This window comes from Empidonax traillii, unplaced genomic scaffold (genome assembly GCF_003031625.1).
Source record: "Empidonax traillii isolate 1590-97213 ecotype Southwest subspecies unplaced genomic scaffold, ASM303162v1 scaffold702:size1046427, whole genome shotgun sequence".
Taxonomy (NCBI): Eukaryota; Metazoa; Chordata; class Aves; order Passeriformes; family Tyrannidae; genus Empidonax; species Empidonax traillii.
The window spans coordinates 18,076-38,883 of NW_020955895.1; the positions used below are offsets into that span (position 1 = coordinate 18,076).

General features: G+C 40.3%; 1 protein-coding gene across 8 annotated transcripts in view; it reads right to left on the reverse strand.

Moving 5' to 3' along the window:
• Window positions 1–20,808, reverse strand: part of KYNU (kynureninase) — a 63,308-nt gene that overhangs the window by 8,788 nt on the left and 33,712 nt on the right. For 7 of the 8 annotated variants that reach the window (XM_027900067.1, XM_027900066.1, XM_027900063.1 and 4 more), the window contains 2 exons: window positions 15,698–15,796; window positions 14,853–14,926 (listed from right to left, as the gene is read on the reverse strand). In XM_027900067.1, coding sequence (XP_027755868.1) covers window positions 14,853–14,926; window positions 15,698–15,796 — 173 coding nt within the window. Of the gene's footprint in view, window positions 1–14,848; window positions 14,927–15,697; window positions 15,797–20,808 lie in introns of those variants that run through there. The other variant, XM_027900069.1, reaches the window with a different exon arrangement.

Here is a 20,808-nt window from a genome sequence, read left to right on the forward strand (position 1 = left end):
TTTTTTTCCTTTTTGGCTGTTCTAGAACTTCAGAGGTGTCACTGCAGGATGTGCACTTTGAGGCAGCTCTGGTCCTACACTCTCATTGATCTAATGGTCCATATGGATGTCACGTTATTTGACATTTAAGCTGACAGGCTTCAAAGTGTGGAAATTAACAAAATCTTCACAAATTATAGCAATTTGCTGTTTACAATTTTCTGTGAAAATTTTGAAATGAAGGTTGCCACCGCTATGCCAAATTTCAACCTGTTATGATGGGAAAGAGCTAAGGTGTTAAACCCCAACATAACGCTTTATAAATGCTCACTAAAAATAATAGGCAATAAAACTGCACATTAAGTTAGTGGAGTAAAATTTCTTATTAAAGAGTTGTTATCCAGCATGCAAAGTGAACTGCAGTCACCATTTCAACTATTCCTGTTTCAAAAAACAAAGGTAACAAGATCCAAATTGATTTTGAATTCCAAAACAATTTTTTTTTTTTTGCAACAGTCATAATGTGAAAAGCTCTGAAAAGCCTTAAATGATGTGCTTGTGTTTAAAAACACCTTAAACATGTTAGCAATGAGTCTCTAGAGTCACGTGCTTTTCACTACAGATAAAACCGATTTTGGGAAGACTGCTAAAAATCAGTGTCTAAGGAAAAACAGTTTAATTTTGCAAACGTTCCATTACATTTTTAAAAATTCAAATTTATCCAAACTGAGCCCTTGTTTTGACACAGCACTAATCAAGTGATGGATGACTTGTGGTTGCAGCATCCTCCTGCCAGTCCCAGGTACCTCCAGGAGCCTCCCGAAGCTGCTCAGCAGAGATGTTCCTGGAATTCCTTTACAATGAACGTCTCTCCATCCAGGAGCAAAAACTTACATGAAATTCATTTCAATCATGCCAAAAAAGAGCATAAATTAGTGCTGAATTAGCTGTGGGTTTTTCTGCAAGGAGTGCATGTTCTTCTGTAGAAAATAACTTTTAGAAAAGATAACTCCTTGTTGTAATTTATGCCTGAAATTAAACCCATGTCATCATAACATGGTTTGGATTGGAAGGGATCTTAAAGGCCAAATCTTTCCAAACCTCCTGCCATGGGCAGGAACACCTTCCACAAGATCAGGTTGCTCAGGGACCCATCCAACCTTGCCCATGTCCTCATGGTTTGATAACACTGAGACCTTCCCAGGGAATTCAGCAGCTTTCCGGTCTTTGTAGGGAACTAATTTTTACATGTGCCACATAAAATTTAAAGCAAACTGTTACCAGTTCAGTTTCATGAAATAAGTAAGAATATAATGAAATATTGCTGAAAGGTTTTCAAATTCCCTATTTTTACATCAAAATGTTCTCCTAGTTTACAAATCAATGAACAAAGATTTTGTTGGGTTGGGAAATGACTGCAGAAAGGAACAGTATCCTCTCATTTAGTCATGCCCTCTTTGAGGCCATTTACACCAGGGAACAATCCCTTCAATAAGTATTTTTATTTAGCTCATTTTCCTCCTTCATATCTGTCTGCATTAAACTGAAGCACTGATTGTTCATAGCTTGAGTCATCTCATTTGTAGCTGCATTAATGATGCAGGAGTGCGGGATATAATGATCATGATGTATGTGCAGTGTAAACATCAAAGGAGATCCAGTTAAAGAACACAAGAAAAATACAAAAAAAAATTCCTTTGACCTTTGCTTCGACGTTACAGATGATCATGCTACTCATTTATAATTTACAGCCTGAAGCAACATGGGTCTCATTTCCCGTCTCGGCAAGAAAAAAAAATAAAGAAACTCTTGAGTAGTGATACAGAAAACAGGGAAATACCATTAATGCAGCCCAGCTTTTGCAATCCAGGGCAATGTGCTGGAAGTATCCTGTCATTATATTGTGTGAGATAATAATTTTATGTCCATGAGAAGGCACACTGAAAAGCTCTGGGAATGCAGTGTGAAATTAGTAATAGTTGATATTACATTTGCCGGCTTCACTGGCCATGGAACAGTTTGTCTCCTCTCTGTTATCAGGTCACAACGTGAGCTAGAAATTTCATAGTCATTATTTAGATTATATTACTAGCATATACCAGCAAGGCATGTTATGGTTATGAAATCATGGATTAAGCAAAATCATAAACAGGCAGTTTTGGGTCTGTGTGTGTCCACAAAGCAGCTGATGTAACTGCTGGGTGGCTGCTAAGCTCTTCATTCACACATCGCTTTTATTTTGCAAAAGCATCCATGTATTGGCAAAGATTTGTTTGTTTTTCTCATGCTACTGTTCTATCTATGAGTAAGAATCAGCTTTGAGGAGTTAATGAGATTTGTCACTGCTCCCAAAGTTTATTTACACAGAACTAGGAAAGTTTATCACACAGAGCTAAGCAGATATTATGCTGTGTCTGAAAAAGCAGCCTGGTGCAGGAAAAGGAATGAAAGGGCCAAAAACAAACATTAAGTTCAGCTTCTTGTAGTTCTCTATGTCTATGGCACAACTGACTGGTTGAAGAGAACATCCTTTTCTCATGACACCCTCAAGAGCTATAAGAGGCAACTGAGAGTCACTGTGCAGCGTGATACAAATTTAGAAGATAGAGGCTAATAGTGACTCAAAAATCTCTCCATTAGCAGGAAATGTGTTAAATAAACACCCAGGAGGTCTTAGAAATTAAACTACAAAAGAACACAGAAAGACTGGAGGCTGGAGCCGGCCTGGAGCTGGGAACAAACTTACATCTGACCTCAGTCATGGCAACTAGACCTTGTCTGATCATCATCCCACTGCCTAGGAGAACATGGTGGTACCACACCACTGGTGCCACATCCAAAGTCCAGCTCTAATGTTTCAAAATCCAGGATTAAAAAAAAAAAAAAACTACAAAACCGTGGTAAAGTCAACTCCCAAAGACTAAAAATGTTCCTTAACATGCCTTACATCCACATGTGGATCTTCAGCTCAACTGACAGTTTAATTCCAGGTCTTGAGGTACATTACTCCAGTCTCCTGGGCTCCACACAGTGAAATATGGATAGAAAAAAATACCTGAGACTCAGGTCCCGAGCAGGAACATCTCCTAATGCTGCTACACTCAGACAAAGGTCAGTCCCAGAAACCAAACTAATAAAAACAGTTTAACACTTTCTCAAAACCACCTTACTCTCACCCAGATTTTCAAACACCTCTCCACAAACTCTGAGCAGAGACCTGATCCCCAGGCTCAACAGCTGGGGCACAGCCCTTGCATTCTACTCTGCATTAATTTTATTGCAGTTTTTTCTAATTGCAGTTTTTTCTATGTTTCAATTTAATTTTTATTGCATTAATTTGATCGCAAGCACATGAGCATGATTGTGTTCCTCTGGATTCAATGCCAAAATTCAGAATAAATAGTAAGAACGACACATACACACACCAACCAAGAAAAGAGAAAAACCTGCTCGTTGCTTTCCATGGCATATTTTTGGCTCACTGACTGGAGTTTGAGGAGAAGTTTTAATTTTCTTTGCTATCACAGACTTGTCTGATCACTGATGAGATATTTAGTCTTTCTATGCCCCAAGCCCCAGTCTCTAGAAATTCTGCTCAGGACTGCCTTAACTCTGCTGTGAGGGGTAAAAACAAATTTATTAAAATGTTTTCACATTGGTAATGAGGGTCATGTAAGAATGGAGAAAAATATTTATTTGGAGCACCTTGTACAGGATTTTTTGATATACAGACAAGGAAAGGGGATTTGGAGGTAAAGGCTGATGTCACTTGATTTTTTTTTTTCCCCTCCTGTCAGCCTTTCCCCAAATTATCCTCCCAGCCTCAAAAGTTATTTTCAGTGTTAGGTTTCTGACCAGTTCAGAATTTAATATTTTTCTTGGTCTATGTCACTCAACTGGCATTTCCAATAGAGAAAAAACCCCATCTAAAAACAATTTATTAAAAAAAAAAATCTGTATTTTTATTACTTAATTCCCCATGGTATTTTACAGCTGTGCTGAAACAAAACTGAGGCTCAAGTGGATGGACAATGTTTTTCCATTCCAACTCCACCCTCTCCACAGATGGAGCACCTAAGAAGGGTCCTACTCTGTGCTCCCCTTCTGAGAGTTTACTGGAAGGGAGAAAAACCATTCCAAACCAGGTTTGACGTGGTGATGAGGGGGTCTGGCAATCCAAAAAAAAACAAACAAACAAACAAAAAAAAAATTCCCAGTTTCATCACCAAAATCCCTAATTCAAAGATTCCCCTCTGTAAGGGAAATTGTTCATATAGAGCTGTGAAGCTCTCAGTTATGGAGTTATACATACATTATAGTAAGTATCTATATAGGCTAGGATTTGCATGGGGGATTAAGGGAGTTAACAGATACCCCTGTTAGTCTTTAGCAATATTTCAAACCTAACTCTCACTGTCTCCTTCAGAAAACCTTGCCAAGACTGCCAGAAGCTATATTTAAAACCTTTCCCCCCCCCTCCTTTATATCTATTTAGATATCCTTTATCCCAAATGGTAAGCTTGGACTTGTTTCATTATTCTCTTCCATGCAGTGCCTGTTGTTAATTTTAAGTAGGGTCTGCTGTTAGAATTTGAAAAGCTTTTGAAGCCCAGGTAATTATTAGCCCCAGACTTCTGTATTTTTGGACTTGCACACACTGCCTTCCTTACCCTTTTCAACTCATTACAAATGTTTCCTAATTATTAAGCATATGTGATTTGTGAGAGGCGCCATACATTATTAATGGGCCAGTCTCTTAGAACTCAGTGGAAAAAAATCAAAACTCCTTATGAAAAGTTGCTACTGTGAAAGTAGTAACTTTTCATATTTAATATCAATGAGGCTTTACTTTGTCAAAGGACTAAAGTAATATGATTGTATTAGAGGCTAATAGCATGACATTTTTCTTCTGTTAAGAGGCTTGTATTTTCAGTGCCATCTAAAGGGAGGAAATTTTTCTCCTCTATTTTGAGGCTTGTCTTGGTTAAAAAATAGCTAAATTCACTTTCTGCCTAGCAGCAAGTTTTAGCAGCAAAGACCCAAATCCTGAAAAACAGTCTCATAATTTAAACAATGACACTAAACTATGCAACTGCAATGGAAGAAATTAAGAAATCTCTAGCTTTGAGTAATCCTCCTTTTTCCAAGAGTAGCTGGGCAGCTTTGAGCTCCTGGAATGTCACTCTGTGAGGTGGGGGATTTAACACAACTTTTGCCATAAATAGAGAGACTCTTGGGTGAAAAACCTGGGCATTTTGGTCAATCTAGTGCAAGGTGATTTACAGCTGATAGGTACTTGAAGACAGAGGGTACTCAAACTCCTCTTGGATTGATTTTTACCTTGTTAGTCTTTCAGGCTCGACACAAGTGGGAATACAACACTTTCGACACGTCCCTCCATATTACCCCTCCAGGTCAAAACAAAAGGAGATTGAGTTCACTTTTGCAGAGGGAAACAAGTTGCTGTGATCAGGGCATGGGGAAGAGGAATGGCTGCAATGCTGCCAATCCAATCAGGGCCCCTCGGAGTTGCACAGAGCTCTCCACCAAACCTCCAAGGCGCTTGGGATGAGGGATGATAATTCCATTCGCCACGATCAGGCAAAAGAAAGGTATGATCAAGCAGCAGACAAAGTGGGAGCCTAAATTAAATCCCAGGAAAAAGATCTCACAAAAAAACAAACCCCCTCAGGCTAATGAAGTTGAATTAAAAACTGTTAAATCAGCTTACGAACAACTATTATCACGAAGTGCTCATATAACACTTTCACTGGCCAAATATCAGATATATGAAAAGGGGGAATTCAGCCAACAGTATGTTCGCACATTTAGTAAGGGGAAATTGAATATTCTGCCTAACACTAGAAATTAAAAATCAAGCAGGGAGCCAATTTACTCATAGAGATATTAATAAAGTTCTCAGAGATTTTTATAAAGTACTGAACAGTTCTTGATTATATTATGTTGATGAAAAAAAGCACATATTACACATTCTTTAAGAATTCAGTAATTTTTTTTCTAGGCTGTTTCAAATAGATTAAATTAAATAAGTGAAGGCAACAATCCCTCCTAGAGCTACTTTTAAATGTGAATTCTGACTTAAAGGAGACTTGGGTAGTTTTGATTACTATGATGCACTTACTGAACTATGCAGTCTCCACAGTCTCTTGAATGAATCTTTCAGGGGAAGATATCTAGATATATTTCTAAATAATAAATGTACCTGACTGAAGTATAATATAAAAATTTTAAGTTCTGGGAAATTGAGCTTCCTCAAGTCTTTTTTGTTTTTGAGTAGAGTAATCACAATATTAATGCAAGACCTTTATCATACTAGAATCCTTATTAGCTAAAATGCAAGTTATCACCTCTGCTCTTTGCCTGAAACAAGAAACAATCAGCATTAGACTAGATTTTAGGGGGGTTTTTGTGTCAGTGGCTGGAACTAATTGAATTCAAAGTTTCAAGTACCAGTAGATTTGCCACAGAATCCAGTAGCTGTGTTACAAAATATTTACTAAGTCATACTTGAGGAGAAAAGAACTCAAATGAAGCTTTTTCAGTTGAAGTCTAAAACATTAAATAATTAAGGGAGAACAGAAATGGGCATCTTTCAGAGTTATTTTAAAGAGTCTCTCCACAAAAAGATAAAATTTCATTCATTGCTAGAAAACATAAGAAAAATGTGACTTAGGAACCTTTCTTCACAGGGCTGTAATTGCCCTAATTTTCAATAGCACCTAAAACACCAGTATTTTTGGCCCTAAAATAAATTTAACAAGAGGCCAAATGTTTGAGGCACAATGTATGTCACTTTTGACATGAAGTCCAACACCAGTTTCAGGAGGCCCCAAGTTCCTCTCACTGCAGAAGCAGCTGAAAAAACATTAAATAAGGATGTTTATAAGGAATAATTCTCCTGTCGAAAAATAACTGTACCTGCAGCACTGACCAAACTGACTAAAGCTCTGTGCATTTGCTCACAATGGGTTGCTAGAAAGTCAACTCAGAAAACTGTCAATGAGAGATGCTGAAAAACTAGATTACAGTAGAGAACTATTACCTTTTTGCTCAATAATCTGTACGTAGCTAAAGAAATTAATACATAATTCTTCCCTTTGAGAAGCTGCTTTTCATACCATGGGAGAGAAAGAACGTAAAATTTTCCCAAAACAGTTGCATTGGTGGATTAGATCACTGAACTGATGTCATGCTGACTGAGAAACTAGGAGAAGGAAAGGGAAGAGAGAAGGATACATGCCCCTCCCAGAATTTCACTGGGAACTGCCCTTCAACCACTTGATGAGCACTTTATGGCTGTAGCTGCCCTGTAGTTTCCACACAGTGGAAGGCAGGAAGAGGCAACTTCCAGCAAGCACTAAAATGACTTCAGTGAAAAATAAGGATTAGACGGTAAAAATTTACCAGCAGCAACAAAGAGGTGTGAAAGTATTTCACCAATGAAAAGTGAGAGGAAGGATGGCTTAGAGAAAGTGGGCAAGAATAAAGAATATATGTCATGAAGGCCTCCAGGAAGCTCCTGATTCAAAGACGTGTGGAGATGGGTAAGAAGTAAAGGACAGTAGGCTGTGGATGTGCTTTGCTGGACTTTGCAAGAAAAGAGATGGTATGGAGGCAAAAAAAAATCACCTGGCTTACCCAAGCAATGGTGAAGACAAAATAGAGTTAAATGAGTGAGATAAAGTTAAAAAGAATATCACAGAATATTCTGAGTTGAAAGGGACCTACAAGGATCATTGAGTCCCACTCTTAAGTGAAAGTGAAGATGTCTGCCTTGGTGAGACCTTATTCTGGCTGAGGACTGGAGGGATGAAGGTTCTACCAGGAGAAAGAGAGGGTAGGAGGACCAGAAACTCCACAAACAAGTGAAAACAAATAAGCACAAGTGGTAAACCAAGCAAAAAAAACGAAAACCCCCACATAATCCTCCAGAGCACACACCCAGATACCAACTTTGCAAGAAATAAGGAGATTGGATTGTTTCCTTAACCTGGGCAATGACCTTCCAATTACCTTTATGCTTATGGTTTGAATCAGGTGCTGGCTGGTGCTGTGAATCACAATATGAGCTGGATGTGTGGTCCCAGAGCTCTGACTAAAGCCAGAGAGGTATCCAGACAGGACAGGGACACAAATAGCTCTGGGAGACATGCTGGGCAGGAAACTCTAACCAAACCTGCAGCTGACAATTACAGGGGACAGGAATAGGGAGAAAAAAAGGTAACTATTAATGGCACACAAGCATAATGGCTAGTGCTGGTGCTTTCAGCTTAGAGCAATTTCAAGGCTCACCGTGATCTTGAAGCACTACCTGTAAGGAAAAATTAGAAACAATTCCCCACTGAGGTATAATGAACTAATACAAAAACATGAGCATCTCATTTTTAATGGACATGTGTAGACTACAGCTCTAACTGAGAATCCTAGGAGGAAAGCTTCATAGAAAGTTCCAAAATTTTCTGAAGTAGAAAAAGTGAAAAATGCTGAAAGTGAGTCAATTTCTAGTAGGAAATCCCAGGTGCAAAATTGCATTAGTTCCAGCACATTTCTGCACAGAGGTAAGTGAGTTCCTAGTGGAAACAGCAGGAGGTTTACTTGAGGTACTTAGCTGAAAATAAACTTTTCCCTCCCTAAAAGAGAGAAGTTCTGTGAGGTGGATACAGAAACATACAGATGAATAGATGAGAATAAGAGGAGAGATAATGCCTCTTTTTGTGACTTTTTAAAAAAGCAGACAGAGAAGGTTTTTTTCCCATTTTCTTAAAGGTGTGTGACACCAGCACGAGTTCATTCAGCAGGAAGGGAATTAACTGGCTGCTTTGTCTTAGTGGGAAAAATCAAGACACGGCAAAGTGCTTTCAATACTACCTGTCTCAAAGCAGAGAACCGAGGCACGAAGAGCAGGCAGCTAACAACACGTGGCCTTTGAAGTGGGGGGAAAAATCACAGCAGCCATCCAGACTCCAAGGAGAGCCCCAGGATCTCTTCCTTGCTAGTTAAGGGGATGCAAGAGTTGCCCCCAGGCTACATTCACCTTTCCATCAGGCTAAGCCTGTTGGTTCCTTTTATGTGTTCGAGCAGTTGTGTCTTACACCATCTGATGAGAAAAGCTGGAGGCAGCAGATGGGTAAGCACATCCTCAAGGAACACAGCCTCTTCCCTCCCATTTCCCGGGCTGGGAGTGGGAAAGGGCCATGGCAGAGCACACAAAGTGGTTTATGTCCCATCAGTGGGGTCCAGGAGGAGAGGTGTATGGGAGATCACTCAGGGAGTGAAAACAGTACATTTCTTTCACCCCCACTCCCACAATGAGTGATACAGAGTTCACATACAGCACCTTTACACAGTCCCAGGAGTTTACAACGAGGCCTACAGCTCCTCTCTAAAACACCTTAAAGTCTAACCAGGGCAAAGATGACAAAACAAAGGGGAAGACCTTCGGGGAGGAAAGAACAAGAAGGTTATTTATAATGAGAAAAGAAGCAAGATTGCTTGAAGATACAGCTTAATTACAAGGGAGGATTTGAAGGGAGAGAGACAGAAAATGCTTGACAGAGAACAAGGAGACAATCACGGGAGCCACATAAAAGGATGTGCAGAGCTGAAGGAATAAGAATGGGAATAGATGATGTGAGTGCACATTAACCTCTCTTTTTTTTCTCACACAGACTCACTCCAAAGTTAAAAAATGCTCTTGGATATTTGCCACGCAGTTGGTGCATCCGAGAACACACCCCTGCAGGCCCATCACGAGTCTAGATTGGCCTAATAAATCACTTGTCCCAAGACAATGCAATTAAGCCTAATTAGCCGATAGCTTTATTCCTAAACAGTCTCTTCCCAAGGGAGGTTTTAACTTTTGGTTTTCTAAATTAGCTCAAGGAGCTAAATTGCTCTCATCTCCTTGGCAAAGCAACAGTTCATTTCCACCTTAGTGCAGGATACTTCCTGCGCTCGGGGGACACTGCACGGGTAGTTTAATCCCTGCATTAGCCCACAGTTTGAGCCCACTAGGACCAGTGGCAAACCCTTCTGGAAACAGCAGAATGTACACTTCCATCTGTCACCGCTGGCTTTCCCACCTGGCTGCACTCAGGGGTCTCTACGTTGCTTCTCCAGATCCTCTCCCTGACCAGGACAAGGTGCTCTGTTCTGCTAAAGCTTTCTAAAGTGCTGAGATATCCAGAGGTGACAGACTCCAGGGTCAGTGAGAAACGGACCACCTTAGTCTCGTATCTCAGTAAAGTCTGAGTAGAAGACCCAGTCTGAGTAAAGAAATTCTTGGTTGTGAGGGTGGGGAGGCCCTGGCACAGGTTGCCCAGAGAAGCTCTGGCTGCCCCTGGATCCCTGGAAGTGTCCAAGGCCAGGTTGGAAGGGGCTTGGAACAACCTCGTCTAGTGGAAGGTGTCCCTGCCTACGGCGGGGGGGTTGGAGTGAGATGAACTTTAAGTTCATTTACACCTTCCAACCCAAACCATTCTCTAATTCCATGATTCCTGGAAGCATTTTAAACAAGGGCAGCTTTAGTTCTTTCCAGTACAGTAGATATAAAACAGCCTTCCAAATCTTTTTACGACCGTCATTTGCTCCCAACTCACACTCCACCAAAGATACATTATTTTCAGCAGTTTCACAGAAGTTTCAGCTATTTATTTTGGCGATTATGTGACTCTAATTCAAAAGAGAGTAATGTGGTGTCTCCTCATAGATCAAGAAAATCATTAAAGAAGAACTCAGCTGAAACTGCCAGCCCTGGAAGGTGTTGAGTAACCTCTTACAAAACAGTTACTGAGCAGACAGGATCTGCACTGGAGCAGGATGGGGACCCAGAGCACCTGGGAAAAATGGGAAGGGGAAGGTCTACGGAGCAGCATATTTTTGTTTATCTCATTACAGGGTTAAAGTTCACATACCAAAACGTCTGTGCAGGTCTCTATAAAGAAGCAGCAGGAAGCTGTTTATGCTTTGGCACTTTCATTGGCATCAAGACACCAAACAGTGAAGTGATCTAAGAGAAAGGGCTGATATCTCACCTCTGTCTATGAAGAAATTGGCTGAAGATGCCTTGTGTTCCTGAAAGCCAGTATGAAATAGCTACCTTTTTGCTTCTTGTTCTTTGAAACTTTTTTTTTTCTTTTTTTTAATCATAGAAAAAAGTAAAAGCCAACACATTTTTGGACATCAACTGCTTCCTGCACGTGCAGCATTTCTTCACATCACAGAAACTTTTCATTTTTAAACTCTACCTGCTGCTAGTGCGGGTTAAAGCTAAGTTTGATAAATCCTTTCATTTTAAACACTAAACTGTGTACAGTTTTCATTTAATCCTCTGCCAAGGCTTGTCTATTATTCTCCTGACTGCTTTACATACATTTATTTCCCTTTCATCTCTTTAAATTGTGCCTTACTTTTCCTTCCTTCACTGTCTCAGGGCTCTGTATGTTTTCCCCCTCCCTTCCCTTGTGCCATCTGACAGTGGAGCTGAACCCCCTGCACATCTACAGCTGCAAATGCTCTGCTGTGAACACCTGACTTCTCTTGCACCTTCTTCACCAGCTGCTCACAAATATTCACAGTTCATTATAGCTAAATTGCTTGGTAATTCTAATTATCCTTCTTTTTATAAATGGAGAAATCGAGAGAGAAAAAAAATTAAATTATTAAAACATTAAAAAGGAAACTTTTCTGGAGCCCAAACAGCTAGACAAGCAAAATTTCAATATTAGTAGGTCACTTCAGTGCTCTCTGTGCCTTGGAAACTTCCCCTCTACAACACTCATATGGAAACTTGGTGGCACAGGCTCAACCTGCACTGGCCCAACCGTTTCAGTAGTATTTCATAGCTCTGCTCTCTCCAGGTCATTTTTTTTTTTTTACTTGAAACCTTCCGATAAAGAAATCACTCTCACACAATTAGCCAGGAATATATTGCATTGTGATATATAGAGCAGGTATTAAAAAAGCTATTTGAGTATTAAGAGAGACTTCAAAGGAGGTGAGATCATGAGAGAATGGGGTTATATTGGACCCATATATGTCAGATTGATTCAGTTTTACTGCTCTAAGGAGAAAGATGGAGGGACTAGCAAAAGACTACCCAACATACTTGGGGTGGAGATGTTAACTGGGATGGTTACAACATGTCACTTTTAGACCCATGGCCTCTGCAGTGAATTAGGGAATTATCCCCAGCTAAGCCAAGGTCTTTGCAGGACACCAAGATGGTGCTTGCAAAAACACAAAACAAGAAGGGGACGTATAAGACGGTATCACTGTCTGCCAGCCACCAGATCTAAGGACCAAACCTCGCCCTTAGATATAAATTCTTTCCCTTGTTAGTGAATTACCAGCTTTATAACTCTTGAAGGAAGCTTGCTCATCCATGAAGAAGTGTGGGACTGGTTTGGGACATGCCCTGGTATTACTGCTTTATACCAAGTTTAGGTTGTGGAGATCTCAGCCACGACCTCAATGGCAGCCCCAATGCAGCCCCTCTGGTATGACCTTAGGCATTGATGGCTATTAAATACTTTAATAACTCTTTCTTGAGTTGTATTTTAAAAGAAAGGTGCAAATAAGTGTTTTGTTATTGGAGGAACAGGGTCTGGAAGGAGCAGCTGGAAGGGAACCCAGTTTCTTAAACTGGGCATAGGATAAAAGCATACTCACAGAATTAAGGGAAGTTAAACAAAAATACCTAAATTTCTTTGGTGATTGGCAGTAGCTGGGTTTGAGGGGTTTAAAATGAAAATTTTGGGTCGAGCTGTTTAATTTTCAAAAAGTACCTAAGGCCTGTTTGCCCCAGTCTCAGTCAGAAACAGGCAAACGCCCTGGAACTTCCTCTCTGAAGTTTAGTCAGAACATATATTTTTCTATTAAGGCCCAATACATTATTTCCTTATAAAAATAACTACCTAGTCGACAGCTTGCAGAAAATATGAAGGATGAGACAAATTAGAGAAATCTATATAGGTGGGCAAAGTGACTCACAGAATATCAGCCGTGAGTTAAAAACAGTATTTCAGACATTTTAAACGACAAAAGGGTGTCAGCTGGACTGGGATTTAATTCCCTGCATTTGTGTGGGCTGAGATGCAAAGAAACAAATGTTTGGTGCTCCTGTTTTTTTGACTGAAGTGGTGTGGCCACTGGGTGTCATCCTTGATTCAGATGACAGCCAAAGACTTCGTAGCTCCAGCAGAAAGCCTGCAACTTCCCGAGCAGTTAAATTCCACTCTATTTGATTGTACAACATGCAGAAAATTGCTCTGCATTTAAATCAGCTATAAAATTGAATACTTTGACATAGACAAATTCTCCTTTGTCTCGGTGCCTTATTTGGAGACCTGAAATGGCTGGTTGATGCGGGAAAGAAAGAGAAGTAATGTAACCAGGGCATAGGAACTACAAACAAATTTGATAAGTGATTATCAAATCTCAGGAAATATGAAATAACTATGATTAAATAATGCAGAGGGACTATGCAGGAAGGTTGGAATTATATCCTTAATTGGGCCCCAGGCAGAAAAAGCCTATTTCATGTAGGTAATTGTGTTTAAGATATTCAGTAGCCAGATTCGGTACACAAATTAATGACTATGTATGAAGGAGCCAGTTCAGGAAAAACTAATTTAAACTCATACCTACAACGCGAAGCTAGTGCCCTCACACAGAAGTTTCAAAATTTCATCAAGGATGAAAAAAAGACTCAAAGTCCTTGATATTTTATCCATTTGCTATTCTGTGATTTTTCACCTTTTTTTTTTTTTTTTTTTCAACTGTTCAGCATCTTTCCAGTTCCACAAAACCAGGATCCATGGAAACCACCCAACCAGGTGGGGCCATGGGAACAATGCGTGCACCCAGCTAACAGGGAAGTATAAAACTTCCCAGAAGAAATATCCAGATATCCGGAATATTTTGCCAACTTTCACGTATAAGGATCGAATCAAATCACAACAGGTCGTATGTCATCCTAATGAGTTTTCTGCTATGGGTGACTGAGAAAAACTTATCAGTGTTATTTTGTTATCTCCTGAGAGTCTAGACAGTCTGAAACCAGCACAGTGCAGCGAAGCTGCTTATTATAATATTATTTGTCTCTGAAACCTGATTTAGTTTGCCTTCTTCAAGCTAAAATAAAAGGAAGTGCCAGCAATTTCTCCAAGCATTACAGCCAGAAATGTTTACATTTGTCAGTGCATTGAAAGTAATAATCCTACTATTCTTAATATAAATACATAGAATATAATAATACACTGGTTTAAATAACAGGTATTTTTTTAATGCAGCTAACCTCAGTTGATAGCTCAGCTTTCCATGGATTATACAGTTTTTAAGAACACAGATCTCCATGTAATACTTCCTAGCTTTGCCAGTGGATGTAATTTTAATGAAAACATGCCAGTACTAAAGAGTTATTAGGCACAGAGTCGAAATTGTCTTTGATTTTGCTCACCAACCAGAGACTTCGAGGATTTTTTAAAAATTCATTTTTAAAGGAAGATGATAAATATTCTCTTTACATTAAACAGCCCCATAGCCATGATTTAGGTTACTTGTTTTTAACATTATCAACACTCTCTTTTATGATTCTACTTAGTTTCGAACTGATAACTGACTTCAGGGAGGAAAGGCACTTAAGATAAGAGCCAAATGTTAGCCCAATGATTTTTTTTTTTCCAAAAGGAATTTTTTTCTATTTCTGTAAATATATACATAGGTGCACATGCCCATATTCTAAGACCACGTATCTACACAATTTCACTCTCAGATCTCAATTCAAAGGAAAAACGTTTTCCCCTTTGAACTTCACAGGACTTTTTATTTGGGTGTAGAAAAAAAATACTCACGCTGGTTTAACACTCTTGGAATGCTTTTCATGGATGTAGGCAGCAGCGATGCCTCCTGCTCCAGAATTTAAATACTGCAAAGAATAAATCAACATGTACATGTCGTGCTCATTATCTGTAAAGTATCACCTTCCTTCCCTCTCCCAGCTCTATAAAACAGAACAGTTTTAACATTTTTGGAGGTTTCTAACTGGAGATCTTAGCATTTGTCACAAAGTGCTGATGTAGATAAAAAGCAGATATATTTTTTCAGGTTAGATTTTAAAATATCTTTCTTGGCTTAGGTACAATAATTGAAGTCTAACAGGGTAGAAAATTGAAGTACAGCTGAAACAATTCCATGTCATAATACATACAGCAAAGTCATCAAACAAACCCTGTGACTGTATCTGTCGATTCTTAATCTCAGTAGAAGTCAAAGGAATTAAAGATACCTTGTTCTGGGATTGAAATTATTTAAGTTTGGGCAAGAACAATATCTTATCTAGGGACCACTTCATAAAATCCTATAGCTTTGAGACCTTCTCAGTGTGGGAAATAAGAAAAGAGCCTCTGATCCTGTGACCAGAGAGCAGAATGTGCTTCAGAGCAGGTGTTTGAACACCACCAGCATCCACCTCACATTCACAAGACCTCGTGAGTCATTGCCACTGTTAGTTTTTGGAACCTCTCATAACAAAGCCACCACTAAAGTCAGTGCCCACCTCCTCACTGTGGCTGGTTCCAAGATTCAGCCAAGTCTTGATCAACAGTTCAGGTGCAGTTCTTATTCATCTGACCACTTTGCTGACCCATGACAGAAGCGATGTTATGGAAAATAGTCTCCAACAATGAATCTATTTTACCTTGTAGGAGCACCAGCTGGCAAAATCTACTCCCCAGTCATGCAAATGAAGCTCTACATTCCCAACACTGTGAGCCAGGTCAAATCCAACAAAGCATCCCTGCAGGAAAGAGATGATTATTATACTACCTGCTAGGATAATCATCACCATAAAGTTATTTTGAAAAAAAAAAAAAAAAAAAAAAACCACTTGTAGAGCTTTACTGGCTCTCTCCATAGGCATGTTATCTAGTGACTTTGTAAAGAGTCAGGTAGGGATAGGACAAGTAGAAACGGACTTAAACTAAAAAAGGAGAGATTTAGATTAGACATTAGAAATTCTTGGCTGTGGGGGTGGTGAGGCCTTGGCACAGGTTGCCCAGAGAAGCTGTAGCTGCCCCATTCCTGGAAATGTCTAAGGACAGGTTGGACAGAGCTTGAGGAAACCTGATCTAGTGGAAGGTGTCCCTGCCCATGGCAGAGAGGTTGGAAACAGATAATCTTTAAAGTCCCTTCAAACCCAAACCCTTCTATGATGAATCTATCAAGACCCATCTGCTTTGAGTTATTACTAGATATGGTTTAGATTCCTAAGCTGTCGATCATGCAGTAAAGTGGAATCACTTGAAATAAGTATTCAGAACAAATGCATAAATACAACCTGTTGCATGGCACAACATGCAGAGACAAAGTAGTAAAGTACATAACGATGCCAGTTACTTATGAAGAATTACATTCCACCATATACTTACTCTGACTGAAGGTCTCCCTGATATTTAAACTAGCAGGATCTTGCTCTTTGGGAATCCAAATGGGTGAGGCAGCAGCTTATGCAGCACACTGATCTTTAGAGATGTTTTTACTTGTCCCTAAGAAGAAGATTCCTGCCATTCCTCTGTGAACAGTGTTGCATTTACCATCAACAGAATTTGCACAGGGAAAGAGAAGGGAAAAAAGCATCTAAGGAGCAGAGACGTCGAGACTGAAAAAGCAAGTTTTACGCACGAAATAACCACTGGATGGCAGCATTTTTAAACTAAAAAGTTCTTCCAAGCTTTGCTATTTGTTTAAGCGCAGAGAAATAAAACTGCTTTTTGTGCCTGGACTACGAATTAAATGTTATTTTGCATTTTGCTTTTAAAACATAAACAGCTTGCTTGCAAGCAGCGGGATAGAAATAGGAGTGAGAGCACAGGCTTCAGAAAAATCAGCGTCCAATAATAAAACAAAGGGGGTTTTTTTGAGAATCTCCTGCTGTTTCTTGCATGGAGGAAGCCTTAGCTAAATTATTTAAACAGTACTTTGGTATATTTAATCTTCTGTATAAACTAGATAACAATTTGAAATGAAGCAGCATTTTAAGAAGATGTGACACGTTAATTCTAATGGAGGCTTTGGTGGAGTTATCAGCTTAAGAAGTTGCTGTGAAGCAATGGGGAGAAAACTCACTGCCATAGCATTTGCATGACCTAAACATTGGAATCAGAGTCCAAATAAATAACCTTGGTGGCTTGACTTCACAGGGACACACAGAACTGAGTTAAAACAGATCAACTGAAATGGTGAAGCTAAAGGCAGAGGGGCTGAGGAATGTTGAATTCCCATGGGAATGCCCTCATTCAGGGATAAAATGGCTTCAGAGAAATAAGCTACAGCAAACTAAAGCCAATTGCCAGTGAATGAGGAGGTTTTCATAGGGTTTTAAAGCATTAACTTTAAAACTTCAGCTTAGCGGATTTAGACCTTTACAGGTGTCCCTTTGTACGTGCATCCCACGCAAACCTTTGGAAGCAACCCTGTAACAGATCCATTGGTTTCAGTGCAAACCAGGAATAACGTGATAGGATGAGAGTCTTGCAGAATGTGTGTGCCTGGCAGTACATTAACAAAATCGAAACAAACAAAACAATGGAAGTTGCTCATAAAGAAGAAACCTATTAGAAATTTGACTCTATAGTTCATGTACCGACATCAGTTCTCTTTTCCCTGTCAGTAAGTCTGAAACTCTACAGAAAACATGTTCAAGCACAAGATGACAAGACGGGAGGTAGGACAGGATATCTGAGGACAGTGGCAGTTTGGATGCCCTTGCAGTCATGGTAGTATAAAGATGCTCCATAGCCATATCTATCCCTCTAACCTTGTTATGCCCAAAATTTCTTGGGCACTGATACTGTCTGGAATAGATCAGCTTGAATCCACGCCATGGGCCCACAGCCCTCAAACAGGAGGCCCACAGATATACCACCCATGGGTCATCCTTCCGAACTCCTCTGACTGCTTCCCAGTGCTTTGAAACCGGTTGGCAAATCCTACTGGGCACTTTCTAACCAAGTATTGAGGCACAGCCTGAAAATCTGGGTTCAGAGCTGGCAGGTTTCCTGCATCGTCTCAGAAACGCCCACTCGCACCAGTTTGCTCGAGTCGTCATCCGCAAGATGGGTTGTGCCGGTTTGTGTTTTTTCCCGGGGAGGTGTCTGGCACTTGAGTCACACAAACAGCAAATGTTTAGCCACACAGATTGCACGGAAAAAGTAAAACAAACTGAAACAGTTCTCCCTGCACAAGCCACGCAGAACCAGGACTGCGTGGGAACGGCACTTCCCCAGACTAGGGGGGGAAAAACAGAGCTCTCCATCTGCTCCTGGCGAGGGAGAGGACGTGTGCTCTCTCCCCTGCCTCTTCCGCNAAAAAAAAAAAAAAAAAAAAAAAAAAAAAAAAAAAAAAAAAAAAAAACCAAACCACTTGTAGAGCTTTACTGGCTCTCTCCATAGGCATGTTATCTAGTGACTTTGTAAAGAGTCAGGTAGGGATGGGACAAGCAGAAAAGGACTTAAACTAAAAAGGAGAGATTTAGGTTAGACATTAGAAATTCTTGGCTGTGGGGGTGGTGAGGCCCTGGCACAGGTTGCCCAGGGAAGCTGTGGCTGCCCCATTCCTGGAAATGTCTAAGGACAGGTTGGACAGAGCTTGAGGAAACCTGATCTAGTGGAAGGTGTCCCTGCCCATGGCAGAGAGGTTGGAAACAGATGATCTTTAAGGTCCCTTCAAACCCAAACCCTTCTATGATGAATCTATCAAGACCCATCTGCTTTGAGTTATTACTAGATATGGTTTAGATTCTTAAGCTGTCGATCATGCAGTAAAGTGGAATCACTTGAAATAAGTAATTCAGAACAAATGCATAAATACAACCTGTTGCATGGCACAACATGCAGAGACAAAGTAGTAAAGTACATAGCAATGCCAGTTACTCATGAAGAATTACATTCCACCATATACTTACACTGACTGAAGGTCTCCCTGATATTTAAACTAGCAGGATCTTGCTCTTTGGGAATCCAAATGGGTGAGGCAGCAGCTTATGCAGCACACTGATCTTTAGAGATGTTTTTACTTGTCCCTAAGAAGAAGATTTCTGCCATTCCTCTGTGAACAGTGTTGCATTTACCATCAACAGAATTTGCACAGGGAAAGAGAAGGGAAAAAAGTATCTAAGGAGCAGAGACGTCGAGACCGAAAAAGCAAGTTTTACGCACGAAATAACCACTGGATGGCAGCATTTTTAAACTAAAAAGTTCTTCCAAGCTTTGCTATTTGTTTAAGCGCAGAGAAATAAAACTGCTTTTTGTGCCTGGACTACGAATTAAATGTTATTTTGCATTTTGCTTTTAAAACATAAACAGCTTGCTTGCAAGCAGCGGGATAGAAATAGGAGTGAGAGCACAGGCTTCAGAAAAATCAGCGTCCAATAATAAAACAAAGGGGTTTTTTTTGAGAATCTCCTGCTGTTTCTTGCATGGAGGAAGCCTTAGCTAAATTATTTAAACAGTACTTTGGTATATTTAATCTTCTGTATAAACTAGATAACAATTTGAAATGAAGCAGCATTTTAAGAAGATGTGACACGTTAATTCTAGCGGAGGCTTTGGTGGAGTTATCAGCTTAAGAAGTTGCTGCGAAGCAATGGGGAGAAAACTCACTGCCATAGCATTTGCATGACCTAAACATTGGAATCAGAGTCCAAATAAATAACCTTGGTGGCTTGACTTCACAGGGACACACAGAACTGAGTTAAAACAGATCAACTGAAATGGTGAAGCTAAAGGCAGAGGGGCTGAGGAATGTTGAATTCCCATGGGAATGCCCTCATTCAGGGATAAAATGGCTTCAGAGAAATAAGCTACAGCAAACTAAAGCCAATTGCCAGTGAATGAGGAGGTTTTCATAGGGTTTTAAAGCATTAACTTTAAAACTTCAGCTTAGTGGATTTAGACCTTTACAGGTGTCCCTTTGTACGTGCATCCGACACAAACCTTTGGAAGCAACCCTGTAACAGATCCATTGGTTTCAGTGCAAACCAGGAATAACACAATAGGATGAGAGTCTTGCAGAATGTGTGTGCCTGGCAGTACATTAACAAAATCAAAACAAACAAAACAATGGAAGTTGCTCATAAAGAAGAAACCTATTAGAAATTTGACTCTATAGTTCATGTACCGACATCAGTTGTCTTTTCCCTGTCAGTAAGTCTGAAACTCTACAGAAAACATGTTCAAGCACAAGATGACAAGATGGGAGGTAGGACAGGATATCTGAGGACAGTGGCAGTTTGGATGCCCTTGCAGTCATGGTAGTATAAAGATGCTCCATAGCCATATCTATCCCTCTAACCTTGTTATGCCCAAAATTTCTTGGGCACTGATACTGTCTGGAATAGATCAGCTTGAACCCACGCCATGGGCCCACAGCCCTCAAACAGGAGGCCCACAGATATACCACCCATGGGTCATCCTTCCGAACTCCTCTGACTGCTTCCCAGTGCTTTGAAACCGGTTGGCAAATCCTACTGGGCACTTTCTAACCAAGTATTGAGGCACAGCCTGAAAATCTGGGTTCAGAGCTGGCAGGTTTCCTGCATCGTCTCAGAAACGCCCACTCGCGCCAGTTTGCTCGAGTCGTCATCCGCAAGATGGGTTGTGCCGGTTTGTGTTTTTTCCCGGGGAGGTGTCTGGCACTTGAGTCACACAAACAGCAAATGTTTAGCCACACAGATTGCACGGAAAAAGTAAAACAAACTGAAACAGTTCTCCCTGCACAAGCCACGCAGAACCAGGACTGCGTGGGAACGGC